This window comes from Neopsephotus bourkii, unplaced genomic scaffold (assembly GCF_033783945.1).
Source record: "Neopsephotus bourkii isolate Nb327-2 ecotype Australia unplaced genomic scaffold, CSIRO-AGI_Nbou_v1 NB_1350, whole genome shotgun sequence".
In the NCBI taxonomy this organism is placed as follows: Eukaryota; Metazoa; Chordata; class Aves; order Psittaciformes; family Psittacidae; genus Neopsephotus; species Neopsephotus bourkii.
The window spans coordinates 5335013-5354370 of NW_026901829.1; the positions used below are offsets into that span (position 1 = coordinate 5335013).

The 19358-nt window shown below is 35.4% G+C and overlaps 1 protein-coding gene across 1 annotated transcript in view; it reads left to right on the top strand.

The window, feature by feature from the left end:
- NCAM2 (neural cell adhesion molecule 2) overlaps positions 1-17673 on the top strand; it is a 280251-nt gene extending 262578 nt beyond the window's left edge. Inside the window, exons 16-17 of the mRNA XM_061366718.1 lie at positions 13270-13474; positions 17550-17673. Of these exons, the coding sequence (XP_061222702.1) occupies positions 13270-13474; positions 17550-17673 (329 nt within the window). The remainder of the gene's footprint in view (positions 1-13269; positions 13475-17549) is intronic.
- The last annotated feature ends 1685 nt before the right edge of the window (positions 17674-19358 follow it).

Consider the following 19358-nt stretch of genomic DNA (forward strand, 5'->3'; position numbering starts at 1 on the left):
TAATAAAACATAATAAATTAACTGTACATGTCTGTTTTTCCACTTATAGATAATTTCTTCTTGGATTTAATATGGTTATCTTATAACTTTTAAATTAGTTGGTCAAATTTAAGTCTTTATTTATCTTTGCCCATGTAAACTATATTCTTATTTCTTAGAAATACTGATTATGGTCAGTTTTGCCAGTTTCAATCTGTGCTTGGAAATCTTTACTCTGGAACATCATTAATAAAACCACTAACCATCTAAAACAAGTAACAGTCATTTTATAAAACTGGCCTATACCACAAGTAAGATTTCTTCAGAATGCATTTGTATAAATCTGAAGACTTCATATATTGACACAAATACTTTCGTAAAAACTTTATATATGTAGTATAATGACACACCTGAAATTCAGTCTAATGCCTTTCTAAAACTGTTGGCTTCATTGTGTTCTGGAGAAAATCCCTCACTATGTTAAGCTGGGTTGCTATTTCACCTGCAGCTGTTGCCAGTTTTTTTTTATCACTTTAATCTAATGCTGTGCCATTAACTTGAAATTAATTAAATTGACATGTGCCTGGCCATAGTATGGTGAAGAAATAGAATTTCTGTTCCAATTTTTTTAAGAGTCAAAATTTTGGTTTCACACAGTCAGAGTCAGTCATGTGAAAACTTATTTTCCAATGCACCAGCACTGTCAATATATGCATTCACTTTTATTTAGTTTAATAAGTGTTATTCTTACAACAAAACCTATTTGTTTAACGCTTATGTGCTTATTGAACCTACAGAGAATAGTTAATGAAGGATAGGGATCTTAACATTAATCAATCTTACTCAATGATACTCTTTAACTGTAAAACAGAGGATTTGGAACTGCTAGCTGCATGTAACTTACCAAAACTTTCAGGTTTGAGAGCACATTTTCAATTTAGACAAGTGTTATTGCTTATGTTAAATTTTTCTGGGGGAAGAATCATCTTAGGCAGGAACTTTTGCAAAGAGGCTTCAGTTTTTTCTAACCATTTCTAAAATCCAGATAGTGGAAACATTTGTTGTTGTCACTATTATTATTATTTTACTGTGGTAACAAAAATCCTGCAAGTACATCTTTACATACAATCAGAGAACTGACATTTTGCTTATATATGTATATATATGTGTATATATATATATGTAATAAGTAGATGCTGCTTGTATTCCCAAGGAAAAAACAAGAAATAAAGCATAAAAAAGAGCCCTGTCTGGCCTCATTAGAAGCCTCTGAAAATCTCAGTTCACAACTGGTCAACAGTGAATAGTTTGATCTCCAGAGAATATGCTTCAGCGCAAGCAGACCACCGCCGGATGCCAGGATCTCTTTCTCAATTTGCAGGAGCACACTGACGCACCAACACCAGGGCCCCTTGTTGGACCAGGGAAGCAGGAAATTCTTTCAAAAGGCTGTTGTCTGCAGTCACGTCCCTTCTGCATTCCAATCCCATTGTAAAATAGGGACTGGATGCATATAAGGAAACAATTTTCTGTTGTGGACACAACAGAGATAAACTGCTGTTCTGAATAAAGAAAACCAAATTGCAGACACAATCATAACTAGTGAGCATCTGCCACTGGATTAAAAGATTTTGAGTAAAACTTAGGTGGTCTCAGAATGAAACATAAAGCAGAGTCTCATTAAGGTAGCACAAACAGTTTGATTCTGGTATATCATTATTTTGCATCATTTTCCTAATTTCCTAAAATTTTAAACCTTAAAGAAGCTCTACTAAACATTTTATTACATATTTTACCTGTTATATACTGTTAAAAAAGTTCTAATATTTTTAATAAAGCAAGACAGGAGAGATATATATATTATACACCTATATATATACATATACACACACACTAGAGGCATGTGTATAAAGTAGAATAGTGACAATTTCTAAATCATTTTCCTACTCCAGATAGATGTTTGAAGTACTCATTACCAGTTATAAATTTATTATTTTAGCAATCATAACATTGCAGATAAGCATATAAGAAGACAAGACAGGAATTAGGGCACGGGGAGTGATCAGCTGTGAGCTCTCCAGATATATTGTGAAAGAGCTAATGAAAAGCCTTGAGAAATCTTCAAAGCTAAATATGCATTATAAATGACAAATTGGCTTTTATCCTCAGTGTCACAGTGCCAGTGGGATAGAGAGAAATTTGGATCACTTTATCGTTTTTTCCAACTGATAGTAGCTTCAGCTGAAAACTACGTAAGTTTCCCCTGTTAAATAAGACATTTTAGGTCTGCTGCAATTTATATTCTTCTGCATTATGCATTTTGAGGTTATCAGGTACTTTGAATATGGTCCTTTTCTTTTGGCCCTACTCTTCCCATCCAAGTCCAAAGAGGATGACTTAAGCCAATATTATAGGAATTCTGTGACAGCAGAGACAGGCAGTTCTGGGCAATATCCCAAAACCTCTGTACTGAGAAAGAAAAAGAGGAAGAGAATAATGTCCTTGGGTTGTCATGTATCTCCTGAGACGAATAACTAATACAGTTTTGTTTTGTATTTCTGTTTATGATTTTTTCATAATTCTACCTTTAAAAACAATGAAATCAACATTATTTTACAATATATTTTACAATCTGTAGGAAGATACAGAAAATTTTAATATCTTGTCTCTCTACAGACCAGAATGAGGAAAAAGTGAAAAGAGACATTTGCAAATTAAATTATAATTGGTAGGTATATACTGAACAGTTTTAAAATTGTAGTTTAAACTGTATTAAAAGGATGAATGTCTTCACAAATTGAATTTAATGTTCTGCTGTCATTAGTACTTAAATATTAGATAAGTAAATTTGTTCATTTAAATGTAGTAATTGTAAAAGGCATTTTAGGTCTTATGATTGACAGTGCAAAATGTTACCAGTTTTTCAGAATTGTCACATATTTTGAAATGCTAATATTCAACTATCTGTTAGATTGAAGTCCTAAAGTATTCTATGCTGAACTTATGCCTAAAATCCAAATTGGTGTCACAGAAGCTTAAGAAGGGTAATGATCATTCTGAGATATAGCAGTATATCTCAAAGGAACAGTATTTTTTAAATCTTTTGATTTACAACATTTTGAGTCTAAGGCTGGCTTCTGTCCTAGTCAGATTTTACTTATTGTTTTCCTTGTTTCTGGAGTTTCAACAGCTTCCTAACATTTACAAATTATTCATGAATCAAATTATTTACACAATACAATTAAAATGTGATCATTTCTTAGAGTATTAGAATATAAATTACTGTTCAGATAAATAGGAAGAGTATTGCCCAGAAATAAAATATTTCTGTGCGCTTTTATGTGGTGTACAAAACATACTCATACCAAGCAACAAAATAACATTCCATTTAATTTTGTAATGGAAGTACAAGGCCAACAACTGCCATTAAAAATGTGATGTGCATATGAAAAATAGGTATTTAAAAGATAAACAGATATAGAGGTTTAATTCCATAAATAACCACATTATGACCAACACTTAATGAGATTCCTGGGCCTTTCCATGCATTATCTTTCCAGCATGCAAATCTTATTGACTAAATTTAAAAGGTCCACGCATGTACACAAATGTAAAGTTAAATAATTAAACCTAACAAAACAATATATTTTTTATAAGACGTAATGGAGATCTTTATACAATTGTTGATTGTGCTAATAGTCTCCAGTCTTCTATTCATTGTCCAGTATATTGATGACTTCTAATTGCTCATTATTTCATGATTTTTAGGAGAAAAATAATAAAAAAAGAAAAACCTCTTTTAGGAAGTATTTTGGACAATATAAAGACAAATGTTGCTTCAGAGGTATATAAAGACATCGCTGAAATCTTTGCTGCATCTAGAGTTCATTTGAGTTTATTACGTTGTACTTCATCTATCCCATTTCTTCAGGCATCTAAGGAATCTTCAGTTTCCATTTAGTACCTGTTTATTGGGCTTAATATATAAGTGATGGAAGCTCACAGGGAAAATCCTATTCCTTGTAATGCCAATGACCACATCCTAATAAAGCCAATGATGTCAAATACCTGTTGCAGCAGATCTAGCAACTTTGCCTGTTTAGAAGCAGTAGCTGTATGGAAGCTGAATGCTTGAGAGCTATGTTAAGTTTAGATGTTTTACAAGAATGAGATCAAATAGCAGCTTGAAAAATGTACATCAACTAGCAACTGAGGTAGTAATATCCATTTTTATATGTTCTGAGAAACTGCAGTAGTAGTTTTTGCCACCATGGTCCCATTAGGTTGTATGATATCCTTATTAATAGTTCTGTATATTTAGTTTATGTTTAACATATTTGTAGAGGCATTTTCTAGTGAATATTTTAATTTTACATCATTTTAATTATAATACATGTTAAGTGAGCTGTAATTACTAGCAAAGTAAACCTTCCTTACTCAGTGTATTTTTCCAACAAAATACATTTGAAAATATATGCAGTGTACTAAAATACTACTAGCGTGAAAAATATTGCAAGCACTGCAGGTTCTGTAAGTTTCTGTTTTCAAAAACAGTATGAAAGGCAAGAAAAAAAATCTGGGTTTAAAGTAGTTTATCTTAATTTGTCAAACAATGCCATTTTTTCTTCATCTTGTTTATTTTTCACTACAATTTTGCTCCACTGATTTCTTTCATGCATGCAGTACTTGCTGTCATCTCTCTGCTTTCTTCCTGAAGAACGTGTGCATAGTATAAATGTAATGTCCCTCAGCGTCTTTCCAAACACATTGTCAAGAAATGTAACTTCGTGAATCTTTCATCTGTTGTTCAAAGTTCATCTTAGTTTATGCAATTTCTGTCTTCATTTTCGTAATAAAGAAAACTGACTTAAAGCATTTCTATCTGTATTTTCTTTATTACTGATGAATGATGGTTTTCTGGTATTATCTACATTAACTATTTTGTAACTGAAGAGTTTTTCTAAGATTGTGTCAGTATTTTTGTTTCAATAATAAAACTCCAATTGTTTTCTCCAAATCCCACACAAAACCAACAAATCATTAATTAATCATTAAATCCTCAGTTCTTAGTTTTGTTCATGTTAGTTGCTGCGCCTCTAATGGGGCAAGTAGTGAAATACCTGTATAAATATGCAGCCTGAGCACTAGAACCATACTGATTTAACCTTCCTGCTTGAAACAATTGTATCCCAAAAGGCAGATGTTTTAATCCTGGGGAGAGCTGTAATGGTACAAGACATTTTTACAGCAAGTACAACTCCGCTGAGACCTGCAATTGCACCAGTGCAACTATTTAAAATAAAAACATGTACCATATGCTGGCAATACTTATTATAACTTCTCTTTTTGTAGCTAATGCTATAAAATAATTATACATTTTAAATAGAGTATCCTGAGTAATACTCAACACTCTAGTGTTTGCATTTACATTTGTCTGAAAGAGCTATAAGGAAGTGCTGTCAAATCTGAAAGAGTTTATCAATTCAGATACAGTCCCAACATAGTTAGATCTTTTTTTCAAGTCTCCTGCCTACAGTACTCTGGTTACAGCTGTCATCCAGTATAAAGATGCAAAAAATTCTCAGGTGTCTGTGGAATGTGCACAGCGTGATTTTGAATTCTCCTAAATAACACAGTTGAAATAATTTATCCTTTTATGTTACAGCAGTACTGAAACCACACATAAGTGTATGTTTTCAATCCCCCTGTCAATCTTAATTAATCTGCACAGGTTCTTAGAAATTCCTCCAAGAGACATGTTCAGTAAATCTGCTGTCAGTTTGAATGGAAGAAACTGGGACACAGAAACATTCTCATTTCCCCAAGACATTCTAAAACCTGTGTGTAGAGCCACAAACTACACAAAGCTGCTGTTGTCGTGCAACCTCTCCCCCTCAATGCACAGGAGGGCTGGGATCTTTCTGCTCACTTTTCTTTGGGGCTTCCCATGAAAGTAGGCAAAGGTAAAAAAATACTCTTTCCCGCAGTGGCTGAGTAAATGCATGAAAAAAGGGGCAGTAGCTACCTGATAATTCTTCAGGCACATTAGAATTGCTTCTGAAGGCTACTTAGGGATAGTTTGATGATGGCAGGAATAATTTTTAAAAACTTTGCTTAAAAAAATAGTAAACTTCAAAGAGTATTTTCAAAACCCAGCATACTTTTTCTAGCTAATAGAGCCTACTTTCCTTCTCATACTTCCGTGGACATGGAAAAGGCATTGTTGACAAGAACACTCAAGTTGCTAGTTACAGTATTTGTTTTATCTAGCTATTTCATATATACCTTGTTTAAGACACCTTCATATAAAAATACTGTAAAAGGCCATTAGTGCAGATGAGAACTGAAGTCCTACTTTACTCAGTACCCAGAAAGAGTCTACCAAAAGGGATTTTTCTTTAAAATTGAGAAGAAAAATATAATTTCAGAAAAATTGTTGGCAAGAGTATCTCTGCCATGATAGATAGCTCCCTCATTCACATAAGTATCGAAAAGCATAGCATTTCTGATAGATACCATTTTAGGCATGCTCATTTCAGTAGCTCACAGCATTTCTGTAACGGATAATCCTGGTGGCACCACAGACTCTCCTGACTGTGAATGCCCATCCCTCCTGTGCATTGTTTTCTGTAGTATACAGCCTCTTCTTTATGCTTCCTTTTGCTGCCAGTGAAACCATTGAAACTGCTCTGCAATCAGGCTCAGATTTCACTGGACATAGTAGAAAATGAAGATACGTTATTTATGGGTGGAAGAAAGTTAGAGGAAATCTTCTATTTAGATAGTTACTTCAGGATCAATAATACTATCCCCTTATTTTTCAAAGCTGTGTGTCAAGCATATCTGTCAGAACATATTAGTCATGCAGTACAGAGCACATATCCTCATGTGGTTGTACACTGCCCTTCAGCCGTGTCGGTTCTAGCAGAATGTTATAGGGAAAATCACTGAGGAAGAAAAAGCATTAAAATTAATGTCGATTATAAGCTTGTTAGCATCTTTCTGTATTAAGGGATGGGATAGAGAAGACTGTCATGGTCTCTTGCATCATATGTTTCACCAGCAAATATTGCATAAAATCATCATAATTTATTAAAAGTTGATGCTGCAACTATTGATTTTCTATTTCATCTGAAGGTAGACATGTAGCTTCTGGGCACTGACCTGGCTCAAGAGCCAAGTTTTATTGGTTTAAATTGCTAAAAGCAGCTCACACAGGTTTGGCTGTGGCAGCTAAAGTATTGGAGCAAATTTGGGTAGCAGGGAGGGATCTTTGGTTGTTTTCTCCGTTTTTACCTGCCATTGTTTTTATCTCAGTAAGGTACATGAGTGCTTAGTAATGGAAGATCTTGTACAAAGCTAAGAAATGCTTCCTTTTCTAATATACTCTTCTCACAAAAAAAAAAACTAGGTACATGCGACTTTCACATGCTACCTAAGATAGGGTTAAGTCTGGGCACCTGTAACTTGTAAGATTGCTAGGTGTCATAAAGTCCTGATCAGCTGCAGCAAAGGAGCTGGAGAACTCTAACTGCTCCATTTAAACCCCTCTTAGACATTTCATGTTGGAAAATTAAGGAGGAACATGCTTTCAGAGTCAGTGAGCAAAGCTATGCAAGTCCCACACTTTAGGTATGTCCATTTTCAATACAAGAAAATGTAAAGCATTAAAAGTCAATGAAATACCAAACAATTATTTATAAAAGAAGAATGGCTTCTTTTAGCTGTCAGCAGTTGAGAAATTATTTCCAGTTATTTTGTGCAAAGTTGAATGTACTTATATCCCCAAAGAAAATAAATAAAGGAAGCATTTCAAAGCATCTGGAAACAAATGAATAGTTGCAATGATTAAAATGAAGAGCTGTACTTGGAGTATTTGATATACCCTGCCTCCAACACCCACCTCATAGTGATTGTATACATTTTTATAGCTGGGGTTAACTTGTATTATAGATGCATGTTACCAGTCTGGAATTCTGTAACATATCTGGGAAATCTTTTGGGGTTTGCCATTTTTTTATCATTATATGATTGTTGTTCAGATGTGTATCCCCTTTTTTATTCCCTTCTCCAGATCTGTAGCTTGGCAGTGGTTGTTCTAGCAATGGTCTTGGCCTTCCACCATTACAACAGTAACTGGTAGTAAAACCTTGTAGAGCTTTTTAACTTCTTCGTACTATGTTATGATTGTTTGGATGCTCATCAGTGAATGCTAATTTTGTAGATCTATGTTTTCTGTCTTTTTAGAGGTTTTGAATAAGTATATACATCTTGTAAGCCTTTGATTCTAAGTAAGTTCCAGATCAGATATAAAGTCAAAGACAATGTCCATATACAGAGCAGAAATAACCATCATGATTGGGCAACCTTTTTTAAGACTTAGTACAACAGCGCAGTTCAAGAAGGTGATAAACAAAAGTACAATTTTTTTCTGTCAGTACCCAGTCCAATATTTTCAAATTCGTTCTCTAGCTCATAATTTTCAACTACTTTAGCTTCAGACTGACCTGAAAGACAGGACAAACTTATGCATAATATCCTTGCATATTCATTCTCAAAAGATCCAATGTAGCTGCCTTGTGCTACTGTATGAGCATAGGAAAATGGGTTTTATCTTGCTTTCTTTTTTTTGTAAAAATGTAAATGACTCTAAAAGGTTAAGTGCTATGTAGAATCATCTTTCATCTTTCCTTTAACGCATGCCTTCAGAGGAGAAGGGGAAAAGAAGAAAGGCACAAAGCAGTGCTAGCTTGGGGTTTTTTTCAACAAAACTTAGAATCACTGAACGAGGTTGAAAGGGACCCTGGGAGGTCATCTTGTCCAAACCCACTGCTCAGGCAGAGTACTTGCATAGTCTGCAAGTAGATCAGCATTTGTTACATCAGCATTTGAATATACACAATGTGATTCTGTAAGAGTACAGAGAAATTCTGTCAGAGAAATTTATGTTTACATTCATGTAGCATCAGGCGAAATATATGAATGTTGTATATTAAGTTTCTGTGTCTTTGTGCAGAAACAACTGTTTTAGTTTTCCAGGTACGAAGTACCTGTGCACTGTAGATGGTGTGTTTCTCTCTACACCTGCATCCCTTTACAGTACCTAATACAGACTCCCTAAAGGAATTAACTCTGAATTTACATTTGAAGGACCAGTTAGTTTTCTTCACTGGGAAATTCTGTTTTACTTGCCAAGTTCTTCATTGCTCTTTCCTATTCAAAAAATGATATGAGCAAAAATGCTCAATTATTGTAATAGACGTTAGAAATACAACCTAGTCAATAAATGAGAACTTGATAATTGCCAGCACTTTCCATGACATTTATAGAAACTTGCTTCAATTCTTTTTATTGCATTTCTGAAAGTTTTAGATATATCCGTAAGTATTCATTGATAAGCACTTGTTTGAAGAATGAAATGGAAGAATTAAGTGACTTTGTTTAAAGTTAGCAGTTTCCTTCATTATCATGAGAAGGTATATTATATTATTTTTACCACATTTATGTAACACAAGTCATGGCATTTAAAATGGGTCATATTTTTTAAATATTATAATTAAAGTTTATTCATGACTATGGAACTTACACAATTTTGTTTTTTCAAGCAGTGTTTTAAAAGACTAAACTATGATTAGATTACTAAGGTGTACAATAAACCTTTTCACAAAACTATTAATAACTGATTCATTCACTTTAACATTGATTTTTAAAGATTTCAAATAAGTGTGTTTTCAACTAGGGAAAAAAATACATAAATTATTGTTGTAGAGCACAAAGCAGAACTAGTATTTTGAGTCCATTTAGTACATATTGGATCACTGTAAAAAACACAAACAAAACAAAGAAACGTTTAAAATCATTGCTACTTATAACGTATTTTTGTGTATCATTAAAAAATTGTTACAGTAAAGTTGACTTCAGTTCAATTTAGGGCAAAACTTTTTTGTTAACAACTGTGTTTTGCAAAGTTGGTTGAAAGGCTATATGTAGTATGACATTAATTTTTCATCCAGTCACAGAATTAGTACTTCTGTTGATGTCATAAGATATTGAGACAAAATTTCCCAGTTTTGATATCATAGATGTATTAGGATATGGTTTTTGAAAGTAGTCAGGACAGGCCTAAATCTGCTTCAGTATTTATTGTCATTACTTTTATAACTGACTTCTGTAGGAGCAGATAAACTGCTTCAATGTTGCAGCAGTTTAAGAACAGAAGCCAAAGATTAACTTTTTAAAAAATTTGTATATATTTTAGTTAATATTAAAAATAAACCATAACACATACACTTTTAAAATACAAACCAGTCCAATTTCTGTCTGTCTTCAGAAGAAGAAAGTACATAAAGAGCCTAAGACAAGGTGAGAAGGCTGATGACAGCAATACCTTTCAACACACTGTAAGGTGCAGCAACATTCCTGTCGCTCTTTGGGATGTGGGAGATAAAGGAAAGAAATGTTGGAAAAGTATTGGCAATCATAAGAAATCATACTTTAAAACATTGTGAAGCAGAAACCTGTATGAACAAATGGGTTGCAAGGAGGGAAAATAAGACTTGGGACACGTAGGGCAGTAGTAAGGGTGCTGATGAAAAGGAAATTATCAATCATAAAGAGCTAGAAAGATATGCAGCAGTCAAATAATTAGGTCTCAGATATTTCACCAATACCAAGATTAGACTTAAAGTCTTCCTTACAGCTATTGCAAATAAATATGTATATCATTGCACATAGGAGCAATATTGTTACTATAAACATTTCCTTCACTTGCCAGTGAAAATATTGTGTAGGCATTTCTCTCACTAAATCATTCGGGGTGTGAAGCTTGTCACATCACAATGTTCCAGCGATACTGGAAGTGAAAAATGTATCTTAACACTGAATTTAAAAAAGAAAAAAAAACCAAACCCCACCCTAAAAACACAACATCAACACAGCCATCCCAAGTCCCTTTAAAATACGGATCATACTACCCTATTTTTTCTCTTCCACGTTCTGTTTAGTGGTTGAAAAGGGTTATAGAGGAAAGCTTGGCTCTGTAAGGTCTCTAGAACTAGACGGCATAATTTAACGGTATTGTAACTGTTGAAACATATGAGCTTTTCAATAAACTGAATTAGATCTCTATTTATATTCCTGACAATTCAGACTGGTAGGCGCAAATGAAGTATACATAGGAAGTCATCAAATAGATGGGTGGATGCATGGGTAAAGCGAGTTTTGGAAGAGTTAGCAGAAATTATAATATTTAAATTGGGATGTTGATTTTAAAAACAAGAAAGAAAATTACTTCATTTGAGATGTTAACTTCCAACATTTCTGACAGGGCAAATTCATAAACAATACATAATTTCATTGTTGTGCCATTATTTTTAGACTCATAGAATCCCAGAATGGTTTGGGTTGGAAAGCACCTTAAGATCACCTAGTTCCAGCCCTCTGCCATGGGCAGGGACACCTCACAATAAACTATATTGCTCAAGGTTCTGTCCAACCTGGCCTCAAACATTGCCAGGGATGGAGAATTTACCACTTCCTTGAGCAGCCTGTTCCAGTGCCTCACCACGCTCACAGTAAAGAACTTCCTTATATCTGACCTGAACTTCCCCGGTTTAAGTTTAAACCCCTAAACCCATAAGTAATATTGTTATTTATATAGAGGTTTTTTTTAAGTCTTCTGAAAGCAATGTAACGTAAAGCAATATCTGTCTGTTTGTCTGCCTATCCATCCATGTAAATAGATACATTGGATTCTGGCTTACTGCATAATAGCATTCTGAGAAACAGTTCTATAATAATAAAACTCATATAATAAACAATGCAAGCAATTACCTAAGTCAAATGTTTCCCTTCTTGTGAAAAAAGTTTTTCTTTTCCATTTAAGTGTTCTATCACGTAGTCTAACAACGTGTATTTCTGTTAGTATGTACTGATTTAGAAGTCCTCAGGAAAATATTTTTTAAATTATATTTCAAAGGGTAAATAGACATTTTTTTAAAAGTTATTTGAGAAGAAATATGAAATCTGAAATTATATTCTTAATTTTAAAACTGTCCCCAGTGTATCAGGAAGGCGGAAGAATTAAAAGAGAAAGATGACAGTAGGGGCCCATTAAAACAGTTAATGTATTACATTATACTATGGTTTGGTGTTTGTTATAATATTATTCAAGTAATCTCCTGTCAAAAAAATCTTGCTCCTATTCCAGCAACAGGTATAGGTACAGCTGCAAATGGATATGCACCACTGCACTGCTGACTCATGCATCACTCAAGGCATGGTAACACTAAGTGAGCAACCAGCGTACACAAAAACCAGTTCCATTCCCCTGAGGAGTTCACTCAGAACATAGCATCACACAAGGCAATTGTCTCTAGCCAATTTCTAAGCAAGACTGAGACCTTCTTGAATTAGATGTGTGGATGAACTTTTTTTTTTGCCCAGTTTAATGATAAGATACAAGTTATCTCCTATATAAGGGTTATCTGAGTTCACAAGCACAGTAGTTGTTCTGAGAATGACACTATTCAAAACAGTCTATAGCATTACTGTCTGTTATGGAAATGTCAGTGCATCAAAACAAAGTATTTTTTTCTGAGATTCATAATGAACTAAAATTAACTAAGCATCAGCTTTCATAATAAAAATAAAGCAAACAAGATCAGGTGGGGAATATGTCCATTTTGAAGTGTATGAATGTATTTTCAATGTACAAGACTATACAAAATGAGGTCTTAACCCTATAACCATTTGATAATATCCATAGTTTCCTCATATTTATTTATTTCAGACTGCAGCTGTTGGCAGATTAGATAGCTTTAATTATCTTCTTTTAAGACTTTTGAATTCTATTTTAATTCAGAAAATGACCTTTACAAGAATAAACACTGCTTTGGCACTCTCTTAACCCTTTCATAGTTCTGCTTGGCACCCCTGATAATTAATTTGATTTGAAAAGTGAAAAACAACAGCTTATATCAACTATTATGTTGAACATTTAAAACGTTTTTCTTAGGCTGCATGTTGATAATTTTAGTCTTGGAATGTTAAGATGTGACCATATTGGAATTTTGGCAATGGGAAAATATTATATAGAAATATTTTTTTGTGTTTTTTTTTTTTTTTAAGTTGTATACATCCTTAATCTTCAAGACTGTTTATTTCCATTAATTTCTGAATGGTCCTTTTCTAAATATCATTTAGCTTCTTGGTCAACAGCTTAAAAGCTTCATGAGATGCTGTTGTTTTGGTTGAATTTTATTAATAAATTTTAATTTTCTTTCCTTCAAGACACTCTTTTTAATGGTCTTGGACTTGGTGCTGTCATTGGCCTGGGAGTGGCAGCCCTTTTGTTAATCCTGGTTGTGACTGATGTTACCTGCTTCTTTGTACGACAATGTGGATTGCTAATGTGCATCACCAGGAGGATCTGTGGGAAAAAAAGTGGTTCGAGTGGAAAAAGCAAAGAACTGGAAGAAGGAAAGGCCGCTTACTTGTGAGTATTAATCACATATTTTGGAAACTTCGTTAAAAGAAACTTGGCTTTCCAACTTATATTAACTTCATGGGCATTTTGTGGCATGGCAAAGGGAATTAATAAAATGTTTCTATTACTTTGGAAAGTGTTCCTCTGAAATGTATAGAATTGTTTGTGGTCAAATGTTGCCTTAAAACAAAAAATGGGCACAAAAAGTCATTTAAAATACCTCACCTTAAGATGGCATTTTTGTACAGCTTCACACAAAGGAAATCAATTGCAATTCAGTAAGTTATAGGCACATCTTTGGTCCATGAGGAACAGATCATTTTAACTCTATTTCTACAAATCCATCTTTGAGCTGCTAATACCCAAAACCTCAGCACATGGTTGTGGCAGTGCCAGTAAATCTGGGAGTGAAGGACATAGTATTATAGAAAATCTGTGAAGGAGTTTTTCTTCTCACATGGAAAATCTTGTTTCTTGCCCATAGACTTTAAGAATAAAAAGATTGTTGATTTTTAAAAACAAGAGTGCTGAGCTGCATGTGCGTGAAACGCTCAGGACCGTTATTGTTCTTCATAGCAACAGTCAATGATTGCTAGACATAAGTGGGGAATAAACAGTCATCCTCACAAACACCCATGTAGTGGCTAATTCATCAAACAAATGTGAATAAACTGATCATTTATGTGCAAATATGTTCCCTTAAATGATAAGAGTGGATAGTGAGATCTCTGGCAAAACAATTCAAGTACTGATTGCATGAGGTAATGGTACTTTAAAGACCCAGAATTTACAGGGTTTTCCAAAGGTAAGCAGAAAGAGGATTACTTACAGTCTCTCGGTTTAGGCAGTCCCATTTTTTTACTTAAGAAATGCTTAATTACCTCATTATGTTCATCTCATAGATTTCTTACGCATACACTGTAATGTTTGTGAGAATGCTATCTTCCTGTGTGCTGTAGCTCTCCTAGTAGTCATGCCTGGGAGATCAGATTTTGCAGCCCTCGTTATTCATAGCTGTATCAAGCTTCTTTGTTTTTAGTTGTGTCTTTTCTGGTTTTAATTCTGACTATTGGGATTCAAGAGACTATGTCTTTCCTAGGTAATCATTTCTTAGTTGGGTTCTCAAGCCTTTGGAAACAGCTCCATGGAACAAAACCAGATCAAATAATGCTTCTGAATAGAAGTTATGTCATAAAATAGACATTTCCTAATTCTCCACAGCTTACAGTAAGAAAAGAAAGTATTTTTTCTGTGGCATGAAGCTAGCATGTCCAGGTCAATAGAATCAAGTTGAGAAGCTTCTGACTCTGACTTGGCTGTTCTTTCCTGTTGAACACAGCACTTCAGTTTATGTTTTAATTTTCCAATCCCTGAATAGGAAGACTTTATGGAGCTAAAGTTGCAAATGTCACTTAGCAGTAGTTTATACCTTGCTCTCTCATTTCATACCCAAATGACATTCCATGCTCTCCCAGAAAAGCATAAAGCCTGGTCACTTAACATTAATTCCTCCATGACACTTATTTTGCAAGAACAACTACCATATTTAATTAGATTTCTTTCCTTGTTGGGATGATCTTCAGTCAATCTGTCTTAGAATTTGGGACTGTTCTTATTTTAGCATGTAATCTGCATAAATAAACTGTGAGGCTGAAATTTCAAGGCAGGCTTGAAGAGTCAGAATTTGAATTTATTTCATGCCAACTGCTATTCCCTAAAAGACACTGACATCTCTGTGTTTTAAATATGTCAGTTTGCATTCTGAATCTTTGAGTGGGTTTATGGTAGAGTTGTATGTTACATTTTGATTGTAGGATATATAGAGAGTTAGTAATTATGTTTCATATGTAATGAATGGAGATGGTACAATGCATGTAACATGCAGACACCTGAAATGAAAACTATGTCATGCATTTCCTACAAATCACTTTCCCTTCTGTGGAATTTTTAAGTGTTTTGCAGTGCTTCAGTCCTATATGAATGCTGTTTGCAAATAATGTCCTTTTTAAGTTTTCGTCATGCAATAATCTATGTTCATCTGTAAAACTTTAGACATACAAACAAAGTTGAACTTCTTATTCCCTCCAGCAGTCCTATGCAATCTGTAATCTTTTGACAGATGTGAGGTAATCATGACAATTTTGTGTCTCATCAACAGAAATCAGCATTGTAACCATTTGTGTATCTTAAAGTAGAATTTCACTTACAGAAGTGAAGAAGCACATGCAGGGTTGGATTGTTGGTTTGGGTTTGTTTGTTGTTTTTTTTTAAATAACCAGAATCTTCTAGTCTTCTTGCCTACACATGTATTTGTGCCAGACATTTTTTAACCTACAAAGACTTTCCTTGAGGATACCTTCCAGAAGACAGTAGAGTTTTCAAGGTACTTTCTGAGAAGTTGGATTATTGCAGTTGTAACAACCTGTTGAACAGAGAGATATGAATTGGACAAGCGTTTAACTAGTTCTTTGCTATGGCACATAGCAGTCTGACTTCTTCTAGAATATCACAGGTCCAGGTAATAGTCTGTTAAATATAAAAGTAATTATTCATCTGTAACTCAGTTACCCTGTATTTCCAGACTGTGGCTGATGAAGTTCCAGGATACAATTCCTGATCTGATGACAGGAATAGGGATGAAATATTTACATGGAAAGAGTTTTTTTATTTGGAAATATCAAATATATCTTGGGTATCCTTTCATCTACCTTTTAAGATTAAAATTATATGCAAGTTAGTTAGTTTAATATTATTAATACTTCTGTAGCACTAAGTAGCTATTTCCATATCATGGCCATATTATTGAGAGCAGAGAAGGACTTGGGGATACTGGTGAATGAAAAGGTGGACATGAGCCAGCAGTGTGCACTTGCAACCCAGAAAGCTGTCTATGTCCTGGGCTGCATCAAAAGAAAGGTGGTTGAAGGAGGTGATTCTCCTGCTCAACTCTGTTCTTGAGAGCCCACCTGCAGTACTGCATTCTGCTCTGAGGCCCCAACACAAGGGGGAAGTGGGTCTGTTAAATCAAGTCCAGAGGAGGCCCATGAACATGATGAGAGGGCTGGAGCACCTCTTCTATGAAGACAGGCTAAGAGAGGTGGGGTTGTTCAGCTTGGAGACGAGAAAGCTCCAGGAAGAACTTACAGCAGCTTCCAGTACCTAAAGGGGGCTTATAAGAAAGATGGAGCAGACTTTTTATCAGGGTCTGTTGAGAGGAGACAAGGGGTAATGGTTTTAAAGTGAAAGAGCATAGATTTACATTGAACATAAGGAAGAACTTTTTTATGACAAGGGTGGTGAAACACTGGAGCAGGTTGCCCAGAGAAGTGGTAGGTGCCCCATCCCTGGAAATCAAGTTCATCTACTTGAAGATGTCCCTGCTCTTGCAGTCCTAGGTTGGACTAGAAGACCTTTAAAAGTCCCTTCCAACCCAAACCTGTTCTATGATTATCAACAAAAGCATAATGACAATACTGCTCCATCTTCCATTGTCCAATTAGCACAAAAGTTATTCTTTTGCTTACATGTGAAAGACTAGCATTTGTTCCTAAAGTGGGGGAAATATGACATAGAAACAAAGAGTTTCTTCCACTAGTGCAAGCAGAAGGGGCTAGATTCTTATCACACAAGTGCTCTTTATGCTGTTTTAGCAGCTGGATTGTCACAGTCCAGGATATTAGAGTTCTGCAGTATGTATACTAATATAAAGGCTCTTTATACTGCCTAAAAAGTTCGAGCATAACTAGGCATCAAGTCCTATATTTATTATACTAGGTTAGCAAAGTTTACATCTATTGCCATGAAGAGGCCATCATCTGATTATTTAGTCATAAACAAAATGCTCTTTTGAGATGCTAATCCATGATGTTTTGGAGTTAGGCAAGTAACCATAGATACAGGCTGCTTTGAAGACTTCAAGGAATTGGGAACAAGCTGTTAAATGTGTCTCAGTGGTGTTAGTCACTGATAATTAGTTCTGCCTTTTCTTTGCCGACTTTTGAGAGAAAGGATCATGGTAATTATTTATATGCAATGTATGTGGTTATGTGATGATATAAGACTAAGACTCTTTTAAAATTTTTAGGAAGGATGGATCAAAAGAGCCAATAGTGGAAATGAGAACAGAGGATGAAAGAATTACCAATCATGAAGATGGGAGTCCTGTAAATGAGCCAAATGAGACAACTCCCCTCACAGAACCAGAGTAAGTAGCCTGACATTCCCTGGAGTTTCACACAAGATCATTCTGGCTGCAAGGGTGGACTGGGCTTCACACTTTCTAAGAGGGAGATAAACAGCATCACCAGAATGGTGTGCTGCAGCAGTGTACAGCTCTACAACCACATTTGGGCATTATCCAGCCTTTGGACGACAACACCATGACAGCAGCAATTCTGCAGAGTATCTGTACACTACAACCTCTTTGGAGGTTAGCGAGTATCCAGCTCTCCTGACCCTGCAGTGGGGGCTGAGTACCGAGATTTTTTTTAGTCAGGTGCAGCTGATCTTTACCACATTCCAGCAGTTATTAACCACTCCACAGGAATAATACCCTGATTCTCACAAATAGCCTTAGATCGAGACACACACAGATCCCTACACACCCCCTGTACATAGAGCACGATGATTCCATGCTCCAGAAACACAGCTTCTTATGGGGTGGATCATTCCTGCTTTCATTCATGTAACTGGGAGCTTAGCTTAGTATTTAAGTTCATGTGGCGTAACTGGATTAATACTGCTGAAGGGCAGCCACTTTGCTTGTTTTCCTCATGCCCTCTTCCTACCCCTGCAAGCTGTTCTCAGCACAGAAACAACAGCAGCAGTTCTTGCCAAGGCTCACAAGCTCCTCCTGAGTCACAGGGACCAGCCTTGGGCTGGGGGATCCCAAGTGCTGGTGGTCAGGTCCTCTCTTCTGTTTTGCTGCTGCAGCCCCTGGAACAAATTAAACTGGATACAGTGGCTGGTGTTTGTATCTTAATAACACCTCTCAAAACCTCTGTGGAGGATAAAGTAGCATTTGTGATAGGGTACAAGAAAGCTGGTATTTTCCTAAGCTTACTATTGCAATGAGAGCTTCTGATCTGCTTTTTTTTTTTTCCTCTGAAAATCCAGTTTGAAGAGAAACTAGTATTTCAACAAAGGCATTGACAGTTTCATTCTTTCTATAAAGTGCCCACCTAGTGGTATTAAAGGACATTGTTTGCTAAAGAGTTTCATTTCTGAGCCTCAAAAATCAATTGATTTGAAATTATTAAAAAAAGCTTCCAGTTCCTTTGGTTTGAGCCCAAAGCTTTTCATGTGTTATGAAAATCTCGTACCTCATGAAAACTTAAACGTGTTATGTCTACAAAGACACTTCTGTAGTCAATATAGAATCACATAGAATGATTTGGGTTGGAAGGGACCTTAAAAATCATCTAGTTCCAACCCCTCTGCCATGGGCAGGGACACCTTCCACTAGACCAGGTTGCTCCAAGCCCCATTCAACCTGGCCTTGAACACTGCCAGGAATGGGGCAGCCGCAACGTCTCTGGGCAACCTGTGCCGGTGCCTCACCACCCTCATAGTGAAGAATTTCTTCTTAATATCTAATCAAAATCTCCTGTCTTCCAGTTTAAAACCATTTGTCCTGTCACTACATGATCTTGTAAAAAGTCCTTCTCTAGATTTCTCGTAGGCCCCCTTTAGGTACAGGATGGCTGCTATACGGTGTCCCCTGAGCTTTCTCTTTTCCAGGCTGAACAACCCCATCTCTCTCAGCCTGTCAAAAAAAAATGATATTAAGAAATCACCCATTGATTATTTGATAAAATCACAGTTGTTATTTGAAAGGAGAAGATGTTCATACAAGTCTATTTGTGAAATTACAAGAAAATTGCTTTTCTTAACA